The sequence below is a fragment of the Sardina pilchardus genome, chromosome 3, assembly GCF_963854185.1.
Source record: "Sardina pilchardus chromosome 3, fSarPil1.1, whole genome shotgun sequence".
Taxonomy (NCBI): domain Eukaryota; kingdom Metazoa; phylum Chordata; class Actinopteri; order Clupeiformes; family Clupeidae; genus Sardina; species Sardina pilchardus.
The window spans coordinates 31,187,974-31,215,369 of record NC_084996.1 but is presented as its reverse complement, the minus strand read 5'-3'; the positions used below and the strand labels follow the sequence as shown (position 1 = coordinate 31,215,369).

The window sequence follows — 27,396 nt, the reverse complement described above, 5'->3', positions numbered from 1 at the left end:
AGGTGTGTGTCAAGTTGGTCACATGTCTGCATGAAGTACTAGCAGGGTTTAAGACTTTAAGATAAAGTTTAAGACAGGTTTTGTCAGCATTTCTTGTTCTCTCGCAACAGGTTTTGGCCTACTAGTGAACAACCATATCTATTTTTAGGCTTTTTGCCTTTATAGGAAAGGACAGTGAAGAGACTGACAGGAAGCGAGTGGGAGAAAGAAACGGAGTGGGACTGGGAAATGATCCGGGTCGGACTTGAACCCGGGACCCCGTGGACATTTGGACTCAAATGCGGTGCAGGCACTGCAGCTAGTGGTATCATTTGATTAGTCGATGCAAGGGGATCAAGTTCATATCTCAAAATGCCTGCTACAGAGTCCTAAAAGAGTTCCCGACACGTTTCTCTGTGTTAGAGCATCTGTTTGTCAGAGAGTTATCAAAAGGCAAAGCCAGCCATCTGAAGTATTGCTCTCAACAGGCTGAGAAAGAGGCGTGGCACAGTAGAAGTGCTGGATGTTGACGTGGCACAAAAAAAAAAGAGAAAAACACCTGGAGGTGAGAGAGCCAGCAGGTGTCCCCTTCACTGAAGAAGTGACACGCGGGCTCGGGTGAGGAAGCTGGCGCTGAAGCCTCTGACGACGAGCTGGCAATTAAAACCTCTAATTAATCAGAGCTATTTAAAGCAGGCCATTCATCCACTTCGGTAGCAGCTCAGACTGAGGGGGGGATGGGGTGGGATGGGATGGGGAAGATAAACTGCTAACTGCTCTCCCTGATTTACCTCTCCCCCTCTCTTCTTCTCTCTCTCCTTCTCCCCCTCTTTTCCCTCTCTCTATCTCACCGACTCCATCCACGCTTGGTCTCTCAGTGGGTCTGCCTGCGTTCTCTCGGACGTGTGGCATGAAGAATGGCAGGCGGGAGAGAGAGGCGAGGTGGTCAGGGGGGGTACTGTTGGCTCAGCAGAAATCAGAGGCGGGGCCACGGAGGTTACCCAAGGCTAGAGAACAGGTGCAGGATTTAAAGCTCCACGGGGCTGTGGGTTTATGGGAGAGAATGAAGAAACGTGAAGACTTCAGGAGCCTGGGTGCATGAAAACAAGCCTCTTACCTCATCACGACCTCTCAGCATAATGTGATGACCTATTGATTAGCACCTGAGGAAGGATCAACACATTGCATGTGAACATAGCCCGTAGTTAAGTCCACGGATCCCACACACATCTCAACGGCGTACTACTAACAAAATATAAAGTAGATTTTTATGTAACAATAAAAACTAGAATTTAGAAGAAACAATTCATCTAAATTCACACTCATATCAACGGAACCTCCATTAACTTCATTCCTCTAAAGTAGTTGTTAACACAGCCTCACATACAACACGCCCAGGCATTTCTTTTTTTTTTTTTTTTTTTTTTTTTGTCCTGTGGATACAGACTTGGTAGTTGGTCTTGTTTTAAAATCTCTAATTGCCTTCCTTCTGCTAGGCAGTGAAATAATTACTTGTTATTTTGGAGCAACGCTGCAGCGAAATGAGTGCGATACATCAACAGCAGCCTGACTGGGGCTGACTGAGAGAGAGCAGCTCCATAATCTAGCCATGGCACCACTGGAGGGGCAGAACTCAATCAATAACCACAACAATTTCTGCTTGCACTCTTGACATGCGTGGGCTAAAACTTTACCCACAACACTATAGTTTTTGAGCATGTTTTAAATGAGGGGGCATTATGAAAGACAGGGTGGGTTGTTCTTGTTCAACTGCACTACCTGAGAGTTGTGTGAATGCCTCATCTGAGTGACACTCACTGTCAACACTGTCCATTTTCAACACACTGGATACTCATTTAGTACAATGGAGGCACCCACTCTAACAACTGACAAAAAAGATAATTACTTTTGTGCTACAGTATTATCAATTTAATGCTACACCTTCCTTTATATGGGCTTATGTAACAGATTAAAGCTGTGGTCACCAGTAAAGAAACCGCTACCATTATCTTAATGCAAGAATTGGCCTTTTGTGTCGGCTCTCCAATTGCTTGGGAAGCTAGGCTATTCTTGAATTTCTGCTGGCTAACTCCTTTTGTGTCAGACAAGCAGACCTAATGTGGGTTATTACTATAATGAAGTTGAGTAGATAATGACAGGGTTTTTCTTTATGGGCGAACAATCCTTTTAAGCTGAGAAGTAGGCAATTTCACCTCTGATGCTGCAAATTAAAAGGGATAAAGAAACAGGATGTTCCTGGAATATGCGAAAAGGATAATAACGTAACACTCGCCTGAGGAATGCAATATAAGAATCCCCACTTACCTAGCCCTTAATGTCTCCGAATGAATCCGGGACTAATAAAAAAGTATGTTCATAGATGTCTAGACTGGTGAGCTATGGAGTACCAGTTTTCACATAGCGATACAAAACAATATGATCACTGCATGGTGATGCCGGGGTCATACCTATGTTCCCCGGATCCTATGTTCCCCAGTCTTCCCCAAAAGGGTCCTATGTTCCCTGGTTGTAATGCATACCGGGGAACATAGGACCGTTTTTGGGAAAAGCGGGGAACATAGGACCCTTTTAAAAATAAAAAAGGGTGCTACTATATGTTCCCCAGTCCCATATACAAAATGGGGAACATACAGTAGGACATGGGAAACAGTTACGCTCCTGTGATGCAATGCACTATCCAAAGAAAACACTCTCTTACTCTCGCATGCTCTTCCCTTCTATGCTCAATGATCAATGAAACAAAAATGTGTTGCTGAGGTACATATGTAAATTACATCAAATGTTTACATTTTGTACAAAAATATGTATTCTAAAGTCACACTCATCCTCATATTCCCTACAGTCACCCAACAGAGTGTCAGTGCATGTCTACTGTATGAGTACCTGTGTGTGAGCGTGCGTGTGTGCCAGTGTATGAGTGTTTGTTTCTTTACAAACCTGTGTGTGTGTGTGTGTGTGTGTGTGTGTGTGTCTATGACTGTGTGTGTGGCAATGACCAGACGAGTAGGAAGAGAATGAATGGAGGGTTTGATGAAAGGAGAGTGCCGTAAGTAACATGATATTTGCATGACCAGTCATGGGCAAGGAACTTTAGACCATATCAGAAACGATGGAAACAGTGATCCGGCAGAGGAAGCTCCTACGGAACTGAAGACAGTTACAGTTACAGCTGCATCAGCTAATAGCGTACCCATTCAAACTTGCAAATATCATCACAGAAATCTCCTCTCATCAAGCATCAAGCCCTCCTTTCCATCTCTTCCTAAAGAAGTCTTTCTTTGCACACATTATGGACAGGCCTGGAATATTCCTCTGCTAGTTAACAGCTAACATAACAGTAGATAATTCACGGCTTGTGTCATCCAAGGATGGCTTTTCAAGAGTACGCTACCAGTCAAGGATTGGCAACAATGGCCTTTGGAACCCACACCCTGTGTGTTATGGTGCCTTCATGAGCAACTGGGAAGTGGGAGAATTCTAGAGTATAGGGGATGCACGTTAGTCTGGCTATCACCATACTAAGCTCAATCTTTTAAGATTGAACATTAGCATGGGAAGGCTGCGCTTTGTTTCTACTGCAAAAGAGGCGTGATCAATGGGCATCGTTGAAATGACTCCGTACGCTTGGATAGTCCTTCAACCAATCAGACCAACGATCCGGTGCGTCTTTTGGATTAGCTAGTTTCTGATTGGAGCCAAAGGTTCTGGCAAGGAACAGAGGAGATAGATATGCAGGTTTCCAGCCTGAGCTTCCCGGCGAAATCCAAATTCGCCAGAAGTTCAGGCAGGGTTCACTCAGCCTATAGGTGCACGTCACACCTAAACTGGGAACTTCCCAATTTGAAGTGGGGGCTTTGGGAGAACTCCTAGGAGGTTCTGACGTCACTCAACATAGTGAACGCTCTCACTTTGAGTTTAGAAGTGGGAACTTTCCGACTTCCTAGCCGCATGAACGCACAATCAAATGAGGTTCTAACCCCAGCAGAGAGAGACTCGCTGCTGGAGGAAGAAGCTTATTTAATTTGAGGAATCATGTTGTTGTTTGCTCTTCTTTCATGTCATAAAACTGTAAGAATACTGCATTTTATTTTGGCAACATGATGACGATACCCCACAAATGAATCAGAGCCTACACTATAGGGCTAATGGCCTATTCCTTATCCTGAAGAGTCACTTAAAGGAATACGCCACCCAAAAATGAAATTAAGCTAGTCTCGGTCACCCCCAGAGTTAGAACAGTGAAAAAAACGCGGTTAAAATCCGTCCGGGCATTCTCCTGCTTTGGGAGCAGCGATGTTAGCTTTAGCTTAGAACAGTTGCTGTAGATGAAGGGTGTCAGTGAGCACGTCCTCCAAAAAAGTGACCCAGACGTCTACATTTTTTTCTAAATATATTTTGGGAACCGTGTGTTCAAAACGAGTACAAATCATAATGCAAAATCGAACGAGACTATTACCTGGGCAGATCTTTACTTGGAACTATTTTCAGCCTCATCGCCGACGAAGCACCGCTAGCTAGGCGCAAAGTTCTCACGTAGCAGTCTTGTAAACTCCCAACTAGATTCGACTGGAACTTCACAAGTGGTGCTACGTGAGAACTTTGCGCCTAGCTAGCGGTGCTTCGTCGGCGATGAGGCTGAAAATAGTTCCAAGTAAAGATCTGCCCAGGTAATAGTCTCGTTCGATTTTGCATTATGATTTGTACTCGTTTTGAACACACGGTTCCCAAAATATATTTAGAAAAAAAATGTAGACGTCTCGGTCACTTTTTTGGAGGACGTGCTCACTGACACCCTTCATCTACAGCAACTGTTCTAAGCTAAAGCTAACATCGCTGCTCCCAAAGCAGGAGAATGCCCGGACGGATTTTAACCGGGTTTTTTTCACTGTTCTAACTCTGGGGGTGACCGAGACTAGCTTAATTTCATTTTTGGGTGGCGTATTCCTTTAAGTTTCAGCATTTTTGGCAAAATGGTTTTCAAGCCGTGGCCTAAAACAGCCTCTGAGCCAATTTCCCATTCCGGTGGAACCGGTTGAAAATTCACACCTTAGGGATACAAATACACTCTCAAAATGAATGTGTTGGAAACAACACACTCTGTTGTCCCTATCTGGACACAGAGATGTGTTGTTTTATTCATTTTAAGTGTGTAGGCCTCTGTGTCTGCCACACTACAACTACACCAAGTTTCGTGTAGGCCTACACTGATGAAATGTAGCCTATTAAAGCAACACTTTTCCTCACACACACGTTATTTGTTTATCCAGCAAATAGAGATGTCCAAGGCAGAGTATATTGCATGATTTTATGAAAGTATGATGTATCATACAAGCAAGTCAAATTTGTAGTTTGTGTCTCCATTGAAATACAGATCGTCTACCCGATCTGGTAAACTTGTGGTTATAGTCGAAGCAAATGAAGAAGTGCGGTCCACCCTGATTATGAGTTCATGAACCACTGAAATGATTTTGGAAACGTTATTTTAAGGTACGAACAACTTTATAGGGTTGCTTTGGTTTAAGGTTTACATAGCCTGCCCTACAGAGACTCTAATCTTCACCGGTTACATGCTGCCACTCAGACATGCCACCACGACATGCTTCCATTTAGACATGCCTCTATTTCGACATGCTGCTATTTAGACATGCTGCCAATCCGACACATTTTAGTACCCCCATTCCGACAATTTACAAATCCTATTTTTTTCCAAGACAATTTAACGGACCCTATGAGCCCGACGGACGCAAAGTGCGTCAAAAAACACACCCATTTTTCTCTGTACATTGCTCCGCGATTATTAGTCATAGCGAGATGAGACCTATATTGCATGAAAGAGCAGAACCGGGGCTTTAACGAGACTAGACAGTGTCTGTACGATCAAGTATGAAAATAAAATAAAATCATGAATTTAAATCAAAGTATAGGCCTATCATATTTACAGTCTATATTGCTCCACGCAGCCACTGCTCTCGCTTGGATTACTCCGGGACCAGGCATCGCAGGCAACAGACACGCATATCAAATGAAAGAGGAGAAACAGAGCTTTCCATTGATACCAAACACATCGATCCTTTTGTGTTATAAAAACAGACGAAGTGACAAACAAATAAGAATGTCATATAGCTTCGGCTACCGCTACTTTCGTTTGATTTAGGCTACTCGTGAAACCATGGTAAAAAATATATGGCTTGCATGTCAGATAAAAGAGGAGAGCTAGAGCTATCCACAGATGCCAAATACAACCTTAGGTCATAAAACAGACGAAGTGACAGGAAAATAATAACTGTAACATTAATAGCCTATTAATTACCTCATGTCGGAATGGCACGTTGTTTGAAAAAAAAAGTTAAATAGGCTACCGCCACTGCGACCATGAAAAAAAAATATGTCTGAGTGGTGGGACTTTTTCCCATAAGGAGACATGCCTCCACTACGACAATTGGACGTCAATGTCGGAGTGCTGGTATGTCGGAATGAACGGCGGATACCATCTTCACCAGTGGTCTCCTGTCTGTGCTGCTGAGCTGAGGTTTTAAGTTACACTCATGAATCCACTGTGTGATCAAAGTCTCATTCAAACCAGAGCTCATCATTGAAACGGTCAGATGCCAGCTAATATCAGTAGTTTGGGCGCAGTTCTTTATGTTCTTCAGCCTTCAAATAAACTCAAGACTTAACTTGCCCAGAACCCCCAAGAAGTGCAATGCATTAATGTCAGTCTGTTCGCTTAAAGGAGTCTATATGGAGTCTGCTGGGGGTTCACGGTAGGTACATTTATAGTCAGCCTGACACGCAAATTCAGCTCACAAGTTTCAGCAAACAATTTGAGAGAAATGCCCCCTCGGTCTTTTAATAATTTCTTGTGAAGACTCGACAGCAGTCAGCTCCTGTGCCCAAGACAGCCGGTGGGAGTTTCAGACGTTCCGCTTATCTTTTAAAAGGCGGCCGCCTCACAGAAACGGCAACCTATCAATCTGGGACAGGCAAGTATGGTAAAACTGACCTTTAATGTTTCTTAGATAAGTGATGTGCATACAAATCTTCCTTAGACCAACCTCAAGCAATAGGGCTGTTGGTACCTTAATGGCTTTTTAACTTGTCACACCGCATAAGAGAATGAATAGCCTACAACTTAATTCACAGCAGGCATTTTGACATGAAATAGGAGGGTAAGGTGTTTGTCTACTAAATATGTTAGTGAAGTCTCCGTTCAGTTTAAATGTAGCAGAATCAGGAACCTTAATTAATGCCATTAGTAACATCTGGGCCTGGCACATTTTTCATGTCAAACATGACTGCTGTGGAAAAATGCCCATTGCATTACTTTCCACCCAAACATCATCAGCCCTTCGCATCCCATTCTACCACTCCTTTCTGCTTTTGTTTATACAAGCAGCGGATAGCATTTTGCCAAATCCATTCCTGACATTCCCAGTCATACTTATAGCCATTTCCCTTTACACTTTAGAGGGACGAGCACATGCATATTTATACCTGGAAGCTGTAAAAAACGATGAATGGAAGACTGGAACACGATGGCAAGGAAGCAGCATGGACTGAAAACTACCTGAAATCTCTATATGGCTCTGCTTGAAATTGCCCAGCACTGCCACCTGGTGGACACACTTGTCTTCATTCACAATAAAGTGATATTGCCATAAACCCCCCATGCGCCTATTCAAAAAATGACTGCCCTCCTATCTCGAATGACTATTATGCGAATAGAAGAAATCAATCATGTGTGCAGCATTTAATTTGACCCATTCATGCAGAAGACCTTTAAGTACTTGGCAAGCGGAAACCCTACTGAGAGAAAAGCTAACTGCAACAAACAGGAGCGCCTGTTACAAACCGTGCTTGTGAATGAATTTCTTTTACATCAGAAGGCTGTAGAACACCAGGCACAACACAGAAATTCTCATTAAAAAATGACATACAGGCTATTGTATGAACTGAAGCACTGTATGATAATCCCAGTCCTGGGCTACTGTGACAATAGTAATGAAATCATGCTACGAACAAAATAAATAAATGAAAATTAAAACAAGAAAAAACAAAACAGGACACAGTTTAAATTTGAAAATGTGCTTTACATATATGAATATCTATAAACATTTTTAACACTTTATGTATGTAAATGTGGATTATATACAAATGGCTGCAAACTAGGAAGGCACCTGGACACAAAGACAGTTTTGCATTGAAAATGTAAACCACCTGACTCAAAGAGGAGAAATAACATCCAACACCAAACTCCAGACTTCACCAACACATCCCTCTTTAAAACATCCTTAAGTAAAACTCTCTAACTTAATCTTTATTTATTTACTGATGTGGAATAAAATGCTAGTAAGACAATAGTGGTGTTGTGATCGCTAAAATATATTATTTCTTAATTAAATATGATAGTCCTAGACCTTGCATTTTTAAAATGTCTGTACTTGTTCTTGTTCTTCTCGATATCGCACCAGCTGGTTACAGACGAACCTCTGTAGGTTATAGCGCGCAAGTGTTGTGTAGAACTGTGTGAGCGTCACATTCAATATCTAATTGTATTGATCACTATATCTGTGCCATAAAGATACTAACAAAAACTTAATAAATTATCTTTTTTTAAGCCTCATAAAAAAAAAAACCTTACTGTTTAGTACTGGACACTGTCAGTCGCTGAACATCACTTTGCTGTCTCCAGAAGAACGACGCTATGGCTGGGACGTGACATTCGGCATGGCGGTGTGTGTGTGTGTGTGGTGTGTGTGTGTAGGTATGAGTGGAAAGGGTCCTATCTCAGGATAAAGAAGAAGTCCCCAAAAATTAGGTCTTTGGCCCCGCCAATGCCTTGCATCACAATTAGGACTGAACAAAATACGTGTGTACACATACTCGCACACACCAGTACAAATGCACTAAAAAGGCATTAAGTGGTGTTGGAACCACCTCTCACCTTATGCTCCATGAGTGCACACACATCCTTACACCGCTGCTGTACTAGGCCTAAGTGTTTAGATTGGAATGAGCAAGCCAAGTTGTGTGTGGTTACTAATGTGTTAAGAAGCCCTCGCACTCAACACAGTCCCTGCATAGTCACAAAAAGACAGGGGGGGGGGGGTCGCCTTTGCCCCCCACCCCTCATCACAAGAGTGAACTTGAGGACTCCACCCATCCAAGGCTGTTATTATGTGTCCCCAACCTCTTGGTGTGGCACCTGAGTATCCCGCCCAGCACGTCAGGTTATCCTCTCACAGAAATAAAAAAAGGAAAAAAAAGAAGAACATGACCACAGAAGGAGAGAGAGAAAGCGAGAGCCATCACGAGAGACGAACGAGCACGAAGCTCGCGGACGCTCTCCCACGCAAATGGAGCTCCGCATTCAGCTGTGGCGGTGACGGCACATTCATCATCCCGTCAGGCACGGGCAGCCCGAGATGCCTCGCTCGTCTCCCCCCTCCCTCCCTCCCGCCCCCCCTCCCAGGCTGCTGCCCAGGAGCTCAACTCGGAATGAGGACGCCGAGGAAGCGGAGCGTTCGCTGTGGCCTCGTCTTTGGTCCGTCACATCTCAGCCTGGTCCCACTGAGAGGTCGGAATGCAAACTGCAGTGCTTGGTTGGTAACGAGCTGTGATTTTGGTAAAAGAGTCTCGTGGCGGCGTGGCGTAGAGGCGATATGAGGGGAGATGGAAGAGCTGGGGGGTGGGGGTGGGAGGGAAAAGGTCAGGGGGTTGGGGGAGGGGGGGGGGGGGGGCTGTGGCTGCAGCCTGTCTGTCGGGGACATGGGAGGTCACTTGTTGAGGCTGATGCTGACGTAGGAGGTGGGGATGTAGCCCTCGTCCCCGTTGGAGCGGCGTACGCGGGTCCAGCCGTCCCCCTTGTCCTCCTCCACCACGGACAGCACCTCCCCCTCCTGCATGGCAATGGTGCCCTCGCTGGAGCCTGCAGGGGGGACAATCAAGGGGACAACACAATATTACGTAAGGGATAATGTATAGAACGTTGGTCATTATCGGGAAAATAAATACCGACAGGGCGGACCGGACCCCGACGCGAAGTAATAAATTACATTACATTTGGCTGACAATTTTTAGCCAAAGCGACTTACAACATGGTGAACAGTTTAAGCTTTATAAAGTCATCAAGAGGCAGAATAAAACAGATGTGGATGTGGATGTGGTATGTAAAAACACAACACACGCCTTACAGCTGTGCAGTCTTCTCTAGGATGGATGACATACCATAATTTCACAACTACTAGCCGTGCCTTATGCATTGATTTTGCAACATTTCTTCAACTATGAGGTTAATACATGGGGGCATTTAATATGGTATTAATTATGCTAAGCTAGGCTAACAATGTCAGACTTACTGCATTTTAATTGTTTGATAGTGCAAGCACTAAATGAGATATTTGCCTAAAGCAACACACCAACGTTGAGGTATCCATAAGCTAGGCTAACAATGTCAGAGTTATTGCATGCACAGTCACAAAGTTATCCAACTCTGCTGTAGACAGCAAATAAGCTGATTTCCCAAGGAGTTGGCATGTTCCTTTAAGGACACATCTTGACAGAATTGGAGCAGGTTTCCACGTGTGTGTGTGTGTGTGTGTGTATGTGTGTGTGTGTGTGTGTGTGTGTGTGCATACCTGGGAAGTTGTAGAGAGCTGTGCACTGGCCAATGGGAGCGGTCAACTCCTCCTCCTCAAAGTCGTCGTCAAACTCGGCGTAGATGGCCTGCGAGGGGTCCGGTGTGCCCTCGTCGGAGTGCGCTCCGTCTGGGCTAAAATTATAAACACTAATTCTAGAACCATACCTACTGCTATTTCTACTGCAAATACGACACATACGGCATCCATCCACAAGTGTTATTGGCATAATTAAATCAATAACTCTAATAACTCAAATAACTCAATTTAATTTCAGATATACACATCTATTACATATGAATGTGTCTCGGGGCACTTGAACTTCATCCCCCAAAAAAGCCAGCACTAAGACAAATGGAGTACCAACAAAAACAACCTCCCCTGCAGGAAGAACCCTTGAGCAGGAGGGGGCGCTATAACTAAAGCAAGTCATCCATATTCACATACTCATGGCATGGGGTCTTGAAAAATAATCTATGAAGATGACCACCTACCTACCTGTTCTCGTAGCTCAACTGCTAGTTCAAGGTACTAATAATACAGCAAGGTCATGGGCTAGACACCCAGAGGAGACATGCACTGATAAAATGGAAGTCTGCAGGTGTTGTGTAAAGCCATTTGCATTCGTATTCAAGACCAACCTGTATGTATCATGGGCTCCATTATTGTTGAAGGATTGCGACGAGTAGCGCAGCGTGTCACCTCGACCTCCTGCCTCCGTGAGCCAATTCTGCCAGACAACAACAGACAGATTGATGGGATTGAGTGCCACAGCGCTAATGCTGATTCTCACTTAATCCCTGAAAAGCCCCATGCTGCCGCAGTGACCGCAAGCTACCACCAGGGGGCGAACCGCACCTCGTATTTGCCGAGCTCTCCCCGCAACCTCTCTATGTTCTGGGTCGTCTGGTTGATCTGAGGGGCCAGGCTGGCCGGGTCGCCCATCTGAGGGTTCTTCTCGTAAACGTCCTTCATCTTACCCAGGGCCTCGCTGCACAAGAGAGGGAAAGAGAAGACGAGGGGGGAGGGAGAGAGGAAGAGAGGGAGGAAGGGACAGAGAAATATGGAGGAAAGGGAGGGAGGGAGAAGAGAGAGAAGGGAAAGGGAGGGGGAGAGAAAATAAGAGGGATGGAGAGAGAAATACAGAGAAAGAAGAGGAGGAGGAGTAGGAGGAAGAGGAGGGGAGAGACGTGGTTACGGTCGAGGCCTACTGAACTCCATTCCCTGGTGACCTGAGCAGCTCAGTAAACAAAGCCGACTAAAGCTCCGTGACCTCAGGGGAGAGGAGCCGCGAGGGCCGCGTCGGGGCTGCAGGGTGATGCACGCCACAGACGCCAGACGCCACACCGCCAGGGAGTTGCCACGGATACGGTTGCCGTGGGGGCGACCGGCGGCAGCGGCACTCACCTTTGATCCACCTCCTTCTGCAGCTCCTTGGCCAGCTCCTCGATCTTCTGCTGCAGACGCTTGCGCCGCTGCTCGGGGGGCAGGTGGCCAAAGTCCTCGGTGGCCGTGGGCTGGGGAGGAGGAGCACGCGGGGGAGAGGGCCAATCAGTACCGTCACACCGTACATGAGAACACACACACACACACACACACTTTCTCCAAGGATCACTCAACCATTAAACAAAGGTAATGAGACACACACACACACACACACACTTTCTCCAAGGACCCCTCAGCCATTTAACAAAAGTAATGAGACACACACACACACACACACACAGATATACGCACACACACACACAAACTAACACACACTTTTAATGATTAACTACTGTAAATATGAGATCGATTTGGTTAGCTAGTGTCCTAATAAAATACCAAATTGTATCTTATCTCTAGTGTGTGTTACTCTGTGGAGCTATAAATAAAGAGAGATATATATTTTTGGCTGAGCCAGGACCAGAACACCTTCCTGTTCACCACCAGACACGACACCTCCCATGCACCGTCACACACCCTTAGAGCCACCCTGCGCGTAGAACTAACTCTTAGAACAGCGGGATTCCTCCTGGCAGCTGGGTCTGAGATTAAGAACTCAGGCCTGCCAATGCAACGAGTAAATCCATCAGAAACCTGCCTTTGATGGAACCGTTATTTTGTTTTGCCTAAGTAGCCAGGGATAGTTTTGCGATGCCGAAGATAGATCTTCCTTATAATGGCCACCTCCTCAGCACACTTTTCCAATCCATTTATGGGCCAATAGGGGTTTTGCGTGCGCTGCGGCGCTACAGGAAGCTGCCGCTTGTCTCTTTTTGGCGACGTGGGAGCCCTGGCCCCTCCTGTCCTGTCTGTCCAGCAGTGATGGAGAGGTGGTCATTTAAAGTCTCAGGCGTTTTCCCCACACAACAAAGTGCAAAAGGTTGCCACCCTAAAACACACCCCAACACCACAACTGAAGAGTGTTTCTTGTTGTTGTTTTTTTTATTTTTACCGTGATTCTCTCATGGTACCTCTGGGGAGAGGAGACACAGACAAGGCAAAAGAGGCTCCATTAAATGTGGTCAATGACATTAACTCCTAGTTATTGTTCCCACTCAGAAGGGGGGTTTAGTGGGGTTTAGTGACAGTGTGCTCACAGCAAGGGTTGAAGTCCATGCACATGGGTGTGATGTTTACGGTGTGATGAGAGAAGAGATGACAAAAACAACAAACAAAAACAACAAACAAAAACAAAAAAGGTACTGTGGCCTTTTGTTGAGGCCATGCTCGTCTGGTCAGACCCATCCTCACAGCTTTGGCTGAACGCCCAAACTCTAGTTGTAGCACCACACACGTTGACACAGGTTGGCAACGACGCCAGGCCTATGCCTTGGGCATTTTCTGGAGGAGGGGGGTGGCGCAAGGGGGACTCACCGTTCTCCTGAGGGTCCGGAAGGACGAGATTCGGGGTTTGACTGTCTTATTGATCTCCTTCAAACAGTACGACAGGGGGTCCCGGCCGAACTTGGGGGAGGGGGGTCCGTTAGCAGGCGAGGGGGCAGGGGGGGTGGAGAAAGGTGTGAGTGGTGATGAGAACTGGGTTTTGGAGGAGAGGGATGAGGAAGGGATGGGGGGGAGGGGGAGGAGAGGGGTTGTTGGAGGGGAGAATCAGAGGGCAAGACCAGGCAGAGAACCCACATGAGCGAGGATGAGGGGATTTGGCGGAGAAAGAGATAGAGAGAGGGAGAGAGAACAAAAGAGGTCAAGGAGGGGTAAGGGACAAAAAAAGAAAAAAAAGAAAAACAAAAAACACAAGACACACAAACAAATAACAAGGGAAAGAAAGAGACACCGTCAACACCTTAACAAGCACATCAAAGGAGGGCGTCGAGGAGGACAACAATGGACCACCCTCAGCAGAAGCCCCAAAACAAACACAAGAAGCAATGAAGCCCCACCACCACCACCACAATCACAATCACAATCACAATCACAATCCCCAACACCAGCCAATGGGACACAAAGCCAAGAGCGGAGAGCAAAGCAGGGGTTCACTTTTCAAAGGTAGCCCTCTTTAGTTTTCTCAGAAACAATAAATACATAAACTGACTGCTGTTTAGACGAAAGCAACTGCATTTGGACTCGAGCGAGACCTGCAATTTGACATGAAGGGTTCACCAGTGGACGATTTTCAGATTTGGCCGTACCTCCATGAAACCCCACTTTGCCCTCTAATCATGCAATTTTATGGCCTGCTTTCCAGCAGAGAGAGAGAAAAAAAAACACTGTTCAGACGCTTGAACTGCGTAAAAGAATGATTTGCAATAGCATGGAGTGATGGCATGTGATGGATACTAAATCAGATCAGTTCAGGTCCCGAAACGACCGTGAAACAGAAGGGGGGGGAAAAAAACAAACAAATGAAATTCAAAAAGCCACGGACCTCCCAACTAAGACTAAGGACCAGCTGAATCCAAAACTGCCCAGAGACGAGTGTGTACGATGGCAAACTGAAACTGTGAGAAAACTCTTAAGGTGAAAAACTCCCTGTAACTGCTTCCTAAAGAAACCAAAGTAAAGAATAATGTGTTTGGATTTGGCTTTTTTTTTACGACCACACACAAAGGGGTGAAATAAACTCTCATCCTCAGTCAGCGATGCGGAACTACTCTTTTACTGGTCACTAAGGTAAAATGAAACAGGAGGGAAAAAAATAAAAGAAAACCCTCGCTGCACCACAAACTACATCCTCTCTCAACTCCCCCAGAAGAGCCGGTCCATTACAGAGCCTACACTCTCCTCGGCCCTAAAAGACTGCTAAGCGGCATTTGTTTTGGTAAGTAGGAGTGAATGATGTGTCTATGGCAGAAGGAGTGTGGGAGATGTTTCTGGAGTCAGCTATCTGGTGGCAAAAGGAGAAAGGAGTGGGGTGGAGGGTGGAGGCAAGGGGCAGTGGGAGTGAAAGACCTGTGGTGTGTTTGTTTACATACTCCTACAGACTAGTAGAGCTGGAGGCTAAATCGCTAAACGCTAACAAAATGGCTGCTACAAAATGGATGACCAATGACGCAGAGCAGTGCTTCACACAGACAAGGACACTAGAGGTGGAGAATTGGAGATGAAGAGAAAGAAGAAGACAACATGGGATACAAACATGCAGGGGAGGATAGGAGGTGGATGGGGGTGGTGGTGAGAGGAAGGTTTTTTGGGAGGGTTTTAATGGGATGAGGTGCATGCTGGGAAGGGGAAACCAGAGGAGCGGCGAGGAGGAGGAAGGGGTGCAGTGTGGTTAGTCTGAGCCCACGATCATACTTCAGGTTCAGCCCCGTTTGGTTGGCTCTGGACTCACTCAGGAGTGCCCACACAGGCTGGTTCCGAATGACCCGGGCCACCCCCCTTTAAAAGGGACAACAGAGCAGGCATGGGGAACCCCAAGATGGACCATTTCACTTCACTTATTCGATGGAAATGCCACAATAGCCAACTAACAAATACAGTGAGATCATTTCAATGTTGCAGTTCTTGTTTGTTGTTTACATCCGATTTAGCAATGTATTCGGCGCAACATAGCGTCCAAATGCCACTCCCAGCAGTTTTGTCCCCCCCCCCCCCCCCGGTGGATGACATGTCACAAAGGTATCATTGTGATGCGCTCGAGAAAGACAGATTCTGTTCAGCATAAAGGCAGCAGTGTGTGTTGCCTGATGCCCGTGGCAGAGGAGTCAGTGTTTGTGCCCTGTGTCCATAAAAGCAGACACAGCAGAATAATGCTAAACCATGGTCACACGCTGCAGAGGGGAGGGGGGCTGGGGGGGGGGGGGGCTGCTCCACTCTCAGCCAGAAAGACAGCCATGCAAAGACGGATTCTAGAAAGGTACAGTCAGAGTGTGTGTGTGTGTGTGTGTGTGTGTGTGTGTGTGTGTGTGTGTGTGTGTGTGTGTGTGTGTATGTGTGTGTGTGTGTGTGTGTGTGTGTACACATGGTGTGAGTGTGTGCTTGTGTGCGTCTGGGCGTGTAAATGTGACATGTGAGAGGGAGGGAGAGAGAGAGAGAGAGAGAGAGGGAATGTCATGCATATACTCTTCTGGGTAGGTGGAAAGTCAGGGGTGGGCAGGAGGAGCATGTGTGAGACCACAGCATCTGGGCAGAGTCCATTCTGAAGACTTCGGTTCCTGAATCAGATCCTTCAATCAGACACACCTCCACTTCCTGCTCTCCAAGCTTCTACGGCCCCACTCCTTCCCTCCCTCCCTCTCGCTACGTCAAACAGCAGCTCAGCCCTCTGGCTCGGCCTACCTCGCTCACAATGAACTACTTTCTTGCCGATATCCACTTTGGACCATCTGGTAGACACAATTTCAAAACCCTTAATCTAATTAGCCCCGGTGAATAAATAAAGCCCCTGTTGCCCACAGTACTGCCTGTTGGCAGTGGCACTGCAGGACGGTGACCTTTCGGCTTGTTCAAAAAAACACATTCTGCACACTACGCACACACACACACACACACACACACACAGTAAGAGAGATATGCACTTAACATTACGCCTGGGACTATTATACACGCCAGCTACATCCTGTGTGTGAAGCATCACGTCAATCACATGCTGGCCTACCTTGCTCTTCTTGCTGAACAGCCAGAAGGGCTTGCTCTTGTTCTTGCCCAGCAGGTCCAAGGGGCCTTTGGGCGTCCCCAGGCTGCTCTCCGACGAGGTGCGGTTGATGCCCTGGCTGTAGTCCTCGAACTCCAGGTCACCCGGCCGCTCAAAGCCAGACTTGTGCTGTTCAACGAGAGCCAGGGAGTCCTGTGTAGACGCAGCAACAGCGAGGCGTAATGTTTAAGAATGTTTCATTTTCTTCATTCTTACTGCACTCTTATCTTTTTTAAAATGTTCCTAGAATTGTTGTTAGAATGTTAAAATGTTTACCAGGTCATAAGTCGCTTTGGTTAAAATAAGTCAGCCAAATGTAATGTAATGTAAAAACAAATCCTGGTGCTGAAGCTTCATTCATCTACTTCTAAAAGTAGTGGGTCACGGATGAATGCTATTAAAAAGGTACACTATGCATGACTTACACCTTAACATAACCTTTACGAAGCCAATTTGATGGTAAACAAACTTGTAGTAGGGGAATCATTCACCTAGCAAAGCCATAGGGCATAGCAGTAGCGAGTCGCTAACGAGAGCACCAGCCATGCAACTTCAAGAATAGTCGCGAGAATCGTGAAACATCACCTTGTCTGTAGATAAGTGTTTGGAAATAGTTGGAAATAGAGAAATTCCATGCAGGGTTTCATTTTTGTTTGGGGGACAGACTACCCCCTCTTTTGTTTGTTTCCAGTTTTCTGAGCCGGGGTTACATACAGTACAGAGGCCAGGCTTTTTTTACGATGTAATCACAGAATGGTCAGCTAACGGTTGTGAGGAGATGAATGCTGAATATGACAAAAAATGTTGTGGGCTTGAAATTGCGTACGATCCCCGATTTAACCTTTAAACAATATGATAACACTGGGCTTTCACACCACGGTGTGCCACAACACCGGTGCACCGCTGCAACCCTATTTTGGAACACACTCACGTTGCGTTCGTTCACGTTGTTGCCCGCCCTGGTGATGCCATCCAGGCACTTCCCGATAATGGGCATCACGTGTGTCTCCGTGTCGGAGAACAGGACATAGCCCTGTGCCAGCCTTCGTATGCGTTTCTCGTCCATGTCCTGCAGTTTCTGTGATGGCGACACACAACAAAAGAGGTCACCGGTCTATATTTAGAGCCTTTGATTGGTAATGACAGAGAGAGAACAGAGCAGAACGTCATGGGCTTTGGTCTTGGGATACAGTTCTGACGTGCTGATAGATCACCTATTATCTCGCCATCTTGGAACAAACAGCGAGATAAAACCAGTCCTTGGGACCCACTCAGGCAAGAGAGAAAGAGAGAGAGAGAGAGAGAGGAGAGCGGAGATAAAGGGGTGTCAGGTTTCTGCATGTTATCAGCGGTATGTGCTGGCTGGCTGGCTGAGGGAGGCAGGGCCTTACGTTGAAAACGAGGGGCATGTCCGTGAAGTAGAACTGGGACTGCTCCTTGTTGTACTTCTGCAGCTGGGCGGCGTAGTCGTTCTTGCACTCCTCTGCGACGTGCGAACGCATGTGTGCCTGCTGCTTGGCCTGAGCACAACACCACCAACAACAAACAACAACGACGACAACAACAACAGCAAAAACAACACCAATACGTGTGAATGTTCAGTGTAGCACAAGAGAGTCAAGGAATGGGAGATTCTGTTGATATTTATTCTGATACAGGTCAGATCGAGTGGGGCTTGTGTACCTTCTCAACGTCGGCCTTCGTGGCGTTGATGTCCAGGTCTGTCTTCTCCGCATACTGGGCGGCCTTCTCCGCTTCCCGCCACTCCCTCTCGAAGCGTTTCTTACTCTGGCAAAGGCAGAAAGTCCTAGTTCAGTCAACTGGCTACTGAGGGCAGCCGTGGCCTACTGGTTAGGGCTTCGAGTGTGTTACCGGAGGGTTCCCGGTTTGATCCCCAACCAGCTAAAGTGCCCTTGAGCAAGGAACCTAACCCCTCACTGCTCCCAGAGCGCCGCTGTTGAGCAGGCAGCTCACTGCTCTGGGTCAGTGTGTGCTTTATCTCACTGTGTGTGCACTGTGTACTGTGTGTGTTCACTAATTCACGGATCGGGTTAAATGCAGAGACCGAATTTCCCTCACGGGATCAAAAGAGTATATATACTTATACTTATCTACACAAGACATATTTCACTGCTACGCACTGCTGGGGGGGATGGGTGACATTTCCAGAGCAGTGTTCTGAAACAGGCACGCAAAAACACTTCTCCAGACCCACCTTTCCACTGAGAAATTATAATACAGTAAAGGCAAGAAACCTACATCCAGCTCTTATCAAGCAACTCTCTATATGCTCCATTGCACATAATCCAGCCTTGAGCTCCTTGTTGGCTTTACTTCATACGTAGCACCTGCCCAAACACTGTTCACTACTCACCAAAATAAAAAATAAAAAAAAAAATAAAAATGTCAACATCTTTTCAAAGCTCCTCACTGCTCCCCTCGATAAAAAACAACAAACAACAAAGCAGACGTAAACAATCAGTGGGCCCAGACAAAAGCTCCCCTCTGTTACCCAGTCATCGCTCACGCAACAAAGAGACACATCGGCGCTGTGAAGACAGAGTGAATTCACAACACAACAGATTGAGCTCTCTGTTTTCACACTGAATAGAGGATTGCTCTACTGTATGGGGGCTGCTGGACACAAGGGAAGTCATACATGGACAGACGGACACAGACACTGACTGACTAACTGACAGAGCCCCCCCCCCCCTCCAGTAAAACAACAGCCTCTTCAAAATCTGACCCTTTATTCAGTGCTGCTGGAGTGGACTCAAGGGTGACTTACACTGTCCAGCTGCTTGTAGGTGCTTTCCAGAGACTGCTGCGCTTTCTTGGCCTCAGAGAGATGCTGCGAGATTTGAAAGACAGAAAAAATAAAGAATGGGGGAGGGTGTAGAAATGAAGAAAGAAAGAAAAAAAGAAAAAACACACACAGTGGGTATGAGAAAGAGGAAAAGATAGAGGGGGAGGTATGTATTTATATCTAAATAACAAAACAATAGCAAAACAACCCCGATAGTACATCGTAAACAATGTGCACCCTGCACCTCTCCCTCTGCATTGTGGATGTGTGTACACTGAGACTTTATGTCCGACATGGGACCACATACCAGTGGGAACCGGCTAAGGAATTCTGCTTGGGAGTGTGACACAACAATAACATGACACCCCCCCACGAGACGCTAACGTGTCCTTAAAGACACCACAGGCAGAATGTTCTCTTCCTCTCCTCCTCCTCCTCCTCCTCCATAATTCCCTCTTTCACTCTTCTACTTCTCTCCCCCTCTTTGCCTTAGTACAGCATGTCTGTCTGCCTGTCTACCTCTGTTGCCAGTCTGTCTCTCTCAATCTGCATCTATCTATCTATCTGCCCGCTTGTCTGTCTCTGTAAATATATACTGTACACTGCATGTGTTTATCTACCTCTTCCTTCATCTGTCTCTTTCTCTCTCCCTCTCTACTTCGCTCCCTCCCTCTCTTTCTCACCGTCTTGCGCTCCAGCTTGAGCTCTTGCAGGTACTTGGTGAGCTCGATGCAGATGTTCATCATCATGTTCTCTGCGATCAGCTCTCTCTGGCCGGCGTAGTCGTTCATCTCGTTCAGGACGTCCAGGAAGGACTGGTGGTTTGTGAACCTGCAAGGCACGGCAGACGGAAGAGGTGTGTGTGTGTGTGTGTGTATGTGTTGTGGTTAGGGGGCGGTTGGGGTGTGTGTGTGTGTGTGGGGGGGGGGGGGCAACGTCAGCAGAGTGTAACAAGAACCCAGAGATCTACCCTTACTCAGAACAAACAAGTGAGGGACCATTAAAAGGTTATAAAGCCTCCTGGCCTGAAGGACAGACAACCCAACACCAATCAGGACTCAGCAGGAAGTCATTTCCATCCCCAGCTTCCTTATTCCTGCTGCCCAGGGGCGATGCAATTGACCTCATTTGCATCGCCCTGCCGGTTGGATGAGACCATTGTTCGACAGGGCCCCAGGTTGCTCTCGGCAACAGTGTGACTTATGGTCAGGGTGGCTCCCGTGATGCCCTACTCATTCCGCTGATGACTCACTGGGGTGTCACTGCAGCTTAAAGGTCCAGTCCTCGATCCTCGCTCAAAAGTTGTTGACATCCCACTCAACAGCCAATCAAATGACAACTACAATGTTATTGATTGGCTAGATAGTGTATAGGTTGAGCCACTGAGCCACTCTTATTTTCTTTTTCCCTTGTTTGTGGAGAACACTCAAAGGGTGGGCAGTGCGAGAAAAATAATACATTCTGTTGAATTCGACCCAGAGAAGAATATAATCAAAGACTACCCCTTTAACTTTCATCCTCAGAGGTCTCATCCCCCCTGAAGGAGTCTTCAGGTACCAGAAGAGAGCAAGGGAGCTTCAAGTGACTCACCTGCATTCCTGCTCCTCCTTGCTACCTCTTTTGGGGCTGTACTTCTTTGTGAGGTTCCTGTGGGAAACCCAAACACAGGTCATTTTTTTTTTTTTAATTACAACAAGACAGGGAGAGGTTACATGCAATAACATATAAAGAGGAAGCAGCTCGCGACAGGCTTTCACTGTTCGGAATGACATAACTGACTCACAGCGTTTATTGCGGTCTACAAAACAGTACGAGTTATCTCCGGTCAGGGCTAACGAGCTTCCCTCTAAGATCAGTGCAATCACTGCTAACTTCCAGGAGTAGTCTGAGGAAGGAAGGACCGCACAATTGGAGGCAGAGCAGTTCGTACTACACTACAGAGCCAAAATCCTTCATATTTCAGGGGATTTTGTACAGCCAGAATAAGTAGATTTGTGCATGGATTCAATGATAATTAAGGGCCCGGTTACCACATGCCACATCAAATACTGGAACTCAAGGCCGTTTCCAAATACAGGGCTAAACACTTAGGACTATGGGTAGTTGCATGGTTTCAGGTAAAAATGAACCCATGCTTGACATGGGTTCAAGGAATGTTAAGGTATCTTATTCCTTATTCCTAGTATTTTTTATAGAGCTCAGGCTTTTCCCGCTCCTTAACGTTTTTGCACTCCTTTTCTCCTCCTGCACTTCCTCTCAGTCATATGTCAGTCTGCTTCCACTTCCTCTCCTCCAAGACACAGCGAGACAGATGAACCTCCGTGCGAAGGAGACCAAGAACCAGACCGCAGCAAGAACGGGTTGAGGGCAGGAGTGAAAGTAGGAGAGAGAAGGAGAAAGAGATATGTCTCTCTCTGTGTGTGTGTGTGTGTGTGTGTGTGTGTGTGTGTGTGTGAGAATGAGAGCACTGTCTCCAAGACTGCCTGGGCAGCGGCCAGGGAAGAAGCTCAGGGGAACAGACAAGTTCAGTTCTGCCCCAAACCAGTCATGAGACCCAACATATATTTCACAACTCACCACACTGCAGCACAAATGCACCCCAGATACTGCAGGCATCTCAACACAGACACACACACAGACACACACACACACACACACACACACACACACAGAAAAAACACAATGCTGGCACATACACACTCTTGACAAACTTGGAAAACACACTGCTGACATAAATTCAAACAAACTGACAAACTCAGAAAAAGATCATACAAATACACACACTCTACTGCTAAGACACAAAGACAGACAGACAGACAGACAGACAGACAGACAGACAGACACAGACACACAGACACAGACACACACACACACACACACACACACACACACACACACACACACACACACACACACACACAGAGAGAGAGAACTGAATGTGCAAGCATCAAGGGACACACAGGCAGGCCTACCTCAACTGCTTGGCATAGTTCTGCTCAATCTCTGTCCGTTCCTTGACAAACTTCACATACTTCTCCACCAGATCCAGCCCCGACTGCGTGTGCTTGTCAATGATGTCATACTGGTCCTGTGGAAGAGACCAAAAGCAAGATTAAATATGGACATAAAACAGAAGCATGGCGTACAAAAAATGTGGACTGAACATGTGGGGGGGACGACAACACACGTTCCATTAGGACATTGCTGGACTGACTAACACGTTGGGGATCCAGAGGGCATTAATGTGTTGACATTTGGATCATGCTTCTGTGGCCGCCGCGGATTCTCACTATGTCTGCCCACACACTGGGCATTCCGCGGATTCCTTGCATGCTCATATAACCCTTGACCCCGGCTGCGTTATGTGTGGGAAGGCAGGCCCGCCACTGTAAATCTTGCTGTGCTCTGATACAGTTAAAGGAAAGGGATGGAGTCCCCGAAGCACCACCACCACAGCCCTCAGACAGGAAGCAGGAAGTGCTGTTCCATCCCATTTCCTGCCGTGATGTTTCTGCGCAAACACTTGATGGATGGAAAACGGCTCATAATGCGAATGCCACTGACAACTCCTGTTACACTCAGAAACCCTGTGATAGCTCTTACAGAATCCACTTCACAGAATCACACAAAAGGTTGCTTTTTTTGTGTTAAGCACAAGCAAAGAGCCCAGAGTGTTGCTCTGTGTAAAAAAATAAAGAGGGACACTTTTTTTCCCCCAGCAGCTTTGGAAGCCTGTGGTGGTTGTCCTGCTCGTTCCGTTCCTTTTTTGGCTGTGTGATCTTTTCAACCCCACCACATGCCTCAAGCATAGGCATGCCGCCGCGCAAAGAGCGATATCTAAGAGACAGCCCGTTCGGCAGCCTCACAGCACAGCGCAGCGCAGCACAGCACACACCTTCCTCCTCGCCGCAGTAATAGGCTTTACAGTAGAGGGCTGGGGGGAGGGGAGAGGGGACTTCAGCGGTGGATTCCTAACAAGCTGAGCCACGTCCCTGACCGACCGACCAAACCAACCAACCACTCCTGCTCTGCTCTCTCTCAGCAACACCCAACACACCACAAAATCACTCACCTGCAGCAGTTCTACCCAGCTCTTTTTTGAAAGTGTGTGAAGGCTGCTATTTCAACCCCCCGCCCCCCAACAGTTAGTGCCACTTCTGTGGCCCTCTAGACAGCCTGAGGGTGGAGAGATTCAACCAAAGAGCAAGAGCAAGTTTTTACCACCCCGTTTGAAAGGACAATGAAAGAATCTATTTAAAGCAAACTTGACGATCACACCAGGAGCAGTCTACATAGCCTACTGGGCAGAGGGGTGGAGATTGTTTAGCACAGCGGCTTGTTATGAAGAGCGACAGAGAAGGGGAAGAGATGAGAGGGGAGTGTTTGAGAATGCCTTCATAAAGCGAGCCATGTTATTTGCAAATCTGACTCTGTAAACAACAACATAAAACATGAATGGAGCTTTGTCACTGAGTCACATCCAGGTGGATTGCAGGGTTGTCAACTCTTCAATAAATCTGAATGGCCATCGCAGTGTTAAAACTAACCCCCAGTGTGGGAAACACCCGGCCTAATTTGACGTGCAGGACACAACGGATCGATTGATTTGAAGCGGTAAGCTTTATATAGGCTAGGATATTTACAGTGCACACTGCACTTCAACTCCCTGCTCTCACAGTGGTACTGTGTAGAGATGGCCCAAACTCACTCACATGGTCACACACACACACACACACACACACATACACACACACACACACACACACACACACACACACACACTGTGAATGGAGAATGAGTTATGGGGGCCTTGCTGGAAGGAAAAATGATAGCAGTCAGAGTCCTTGGCAAATGTGTCCTTCCTTAGTCATGAACATAAAGACTTAATAGGGAGCCTGCTGCACTACATTTTTCAAAGTCATGTAGAACACACACTCCCGGAGAGAGAGAGAGAAAGAGATGCAAAAGGCCTGGACATTCACAGAACAGGCACACTTAACACTGGAGGCTCCAAAAATAGACACAGGATTAACCATAAGGGAGGGAACATATGCCATAGCAAAGGCTTGTCTGTGCCACTTAACAACAATACCAAACCCTACCTGAGCCACAGTTTTAAAAAGGCACAAAGACAGAATAAGCATACTGTGTACTCTCATCTCTTCCAGTGAGGGTTAGAATTCCATTTCAAATTCAACAGATATGGTTGTGTAACTGTAACCAACCAAGGAGTTGACTGTGTGTGAGGACAAATCAAAACTTCACCGAGTTTCTCTTCACTGAATGACAGAGAGTGCCTGGATATATTTAGGGACATGAACTACATGTTGTTGTGGCTTCATTAAATTAGGGCAAAACTAATTAGGTTGATGTTCCAACTCTGAAGATGGAAAGGGGACAGAGGAAAGGGGCCCAGGGGGCGCTGTGGAATGAGGTCAGGACCTAGCCACCCTTTTTTTCCCCCACTCTGATGCTCCATGAACTACAGCACACCGCATGTGAGTGCTGGGACAGTAAAGGCTAACAACAGCCATGACTGATACAGGTATGCGGTTCCAAGCAGGGACTGTTTTGTGCATTATGTAGCTTTGTTTTGGGCAACATTGTATGCAAACTGCTACTTGGTTATATCTGCTTTACGAGTCATTGAGTGTATACGTGTGTGTGTAGAAAGGGGAGGGAGATCTTGTAGTGCAGCTTGCTGACAATCTGAAACCGACGGGCTGTCGGTTTCTTTCTTTTCCCCCCTCAAAGTTTTTACTTTATGAAGGGCTTCAACTTGCACTGTCTTATACACCCAAACCCTCTCGACAGGATGAAAATGTCACAAAAACCGGATGCTTAACGTTTCACCGACACTTACGAGCTTTTATTTAGAAACAACTTTGAAAAAAACCTGTCCTGTCCTTGATATAAATTCGTGTCAGCACCAGCCCTCAGTAGTGAGGTGGTGGTGTGGGAGGCGAGATTGCCCTATTTCTAAATATTTCCCAACTCCAGTGTGGCAGCAAAGGAACGCCCGGTGATATTGGATGACGTTTAGTTCTTCCTTTGACAAGAAAAGCGGCAGAGACAAAAATGTCTTGCCAACGTTCGCCAAAATAGTAGCAGGCTAACGTTATCACAATTTGCCCAGGATTTTAAAACTCCGGACCCAATATCTACATATGCTACAAAGTAAACTAGGTTAGCGGCTAGATTAATGCTGTGTGTTGGCTAACATCAAAGCTGGATATCATTCCATATCAAACAGAACATCAGCCGCAATTTGCAGGATTAAACAAAAATAAAATAAAAATAAAACCGCATGTTATTTTCTCAAATATGGAAACTGACATTGGTTTTCTGGAGAACAGCCTCGGAAACAGGGAATTCAGTTTATTAGCTTGCTAACTACCTACCTAGGTAAAGTCACACACACTAAAGTTATCAAAAGTCAACTGTATGCAAACTTCGTAACGTTAGCCACTCCCTGCATAACTAAATTAACTAGCTAACATTACTTTTTGGTGTAACTTCCCAACAATACTTTAAAAAAATGAGATGTTTAGCCAACATTAAAGCAGCAGGGGGATGTTGTTAGATGCAAGTTTGCAGTTCACGTTACCGGTGAGGGACTAACGTTAGAGTGAGCCAAGTTAACGTTAAATTAACGGTGCCACAATGCTTCTTCAATGCCAAACATTACCGAGATGTAATGGCGTAGCTTCTGGTCAAGGTAATGTCAATTTGAAGGGGTTTTTTTTATGGCCGCTGGTATGTCAACAAAATATATAAACAACAAAAGTGTCTCTCACTGCTTGAACAGATTAAACGATTGTGTTCGTAATTGATTACAATTCAACGTTAACGTTACTTGCTAAATGATCAGCTAGCATAAGTTTGACGTTGACGTATGTTGAACTGAATAGCATATTCACTTTCGTGCGTGTAATTAAAACCAACTACCGTTATGCCATCCAATTTCCATACATTTGATCCGAATTCCTACTTTAAATCACCTATGTAGATTAACGTTATCTGACCAACTCACCCAAAGATCTGTTCCCCAATCCATGTTCAGCCTTGTCTTCTTGTCAGTAACGTTGGCTATCCTTGTGTACAAAGAAGTTATCCCAAAACTCCACAGACGGTCACCCGCGTCATGGACAAAATCTTTTCATGAGCTCTTGATAAAGTGACTGTTTGCACCACTGATTTGCACATTCAAAAGGGCTACAATTCAGTTGCAAACAAATAACCGATGATGCATTTATTCGGATTGCAAAATAGCCATGTAGAAAAACTACCGTTACCGTTGAATTTTCCGTGGCAAAGCCAAGAGAGAGGGATCAAGTAGCGCTCATATCCGCGTCACTCCCAAATCCTAATTCTTAAAGGAGCCGCTGGATTGAATTACGGGAGTGTAACGTCGAGTTCCTTTGGAGTTGTTAGCAGAGTAGGGGTGCCGCTAGAACTTGGGCCCTGCGAAAGAGAATTATTTTGACCCCCGAAATGCCAGGGGGGTCCGGGGGCTGGTCCCCCTGAAGGAAAATGTGATTTAAACTGAGATAAATATATTTCATACATTATAACATATTACAATACTATTAGGTATTGTAATAGGCTACTACAGTAATTTCATCAAAGAAGAGCTAATAAGTAGGCCTGTTCTATGCTAGACTAAACTGGGCTGAAATATATGGCTATCACGATAATGATAACAATGATGTAGAACCACGGATTTGTTCAGTTTTAATACCAACACAAAGTTATACTGGACTACATTACAAAGAACACTAGCGGGCTAGCTTTTCCACTTATTAATTATGTAAAATCAAGCAAACGTTTACAGTATTTGGTGGACAACATTTTTCCCTTTCTGCAGTGTCATTATT

The 27,396-nt window shown here is 46.1% G+C and overlaps 1 protein-coding gene across 4 annotated transcripts; it reads right to left on the bottom strand.

Moving 5' to 3' along the window:
• Window positions 1–9,465: 9,465 nt before the first annotated feature.
• On the bottom strand, window positions 9,466–26,843 carry trip10a (thyroid hormone receptor interactor 10a). 4 transcript variants are annotated; one of them, XM_062532847.1, is made up of 16 exons: window positions 26,553–26,843; window positions 22,492–22,607; window positions 21,110–21,166; window positions 20,203–20,350; window positions 19,502–19,564; window positions 18,397–18,501; window positions 18,105–18,233; window positions 17,645–17,791; window positions 16,678–16,866; window positions 13,497–13,658; window positions 13,075–13,095; window positions 12,045–12,154; window positions 11,496–11,628; window positions 11,279–11,367; window positions 10,638–10,771; window positions 9,466–9,928 (listed from the first exon to the last, which is right to left on the bottom strand). In XM_062532847.1, exons 1-16 carry the CDS (start codon window positions 26,574–26,576, stop codon window positions 9,777–9,779), a joined length of 1,779 nt encoding a protein of 592 aa, XP_062388831.1. In that variant the 5' UTR covers window positions 26,577–26,843; the 3' UTR covers window positions 9,466–9,776. The 4 variants fall into 4 exon arrangements, with proteins under 4 accessions (XP_062388831.1, XP_062388832.1, XP_062388833.1 ...); XM_062532848.1 differs by lacking the exon at window positions 13,075–13,095; XM_062532849.1 differs by lacking the exon at window positions 13,497–13,658.
• Between the last annotated feature and the right edge of the window lie 553 nt (window positions 26,844–27,396).

What these genes read in the sequence shown, in the direction of transcription:
- trip10a (XM_062532847.1), bottom strand. Translation starts at nt 26,576, where the DNA reads ATGGATTGGGGAACAGATCTTTGG. An exon ending in TGTTCAGCAAGAAGAGCAAG is followed by an intron (nt 13,659 to 16,677) that starts GTAGGCCAGCAT and finishes TCCAAAACCCAG; the next exon opens with TTCTCATCACCACTCACACC. An exon ending in AGCTCTCTACAACTTCCCAG is followed by an intron (nt 9,929 to 10,637) that starts GTATGCACACAC and finishes TCCCCCCTGCAG; the next exon opens with GCTCCAGCGAGGGCACCATT.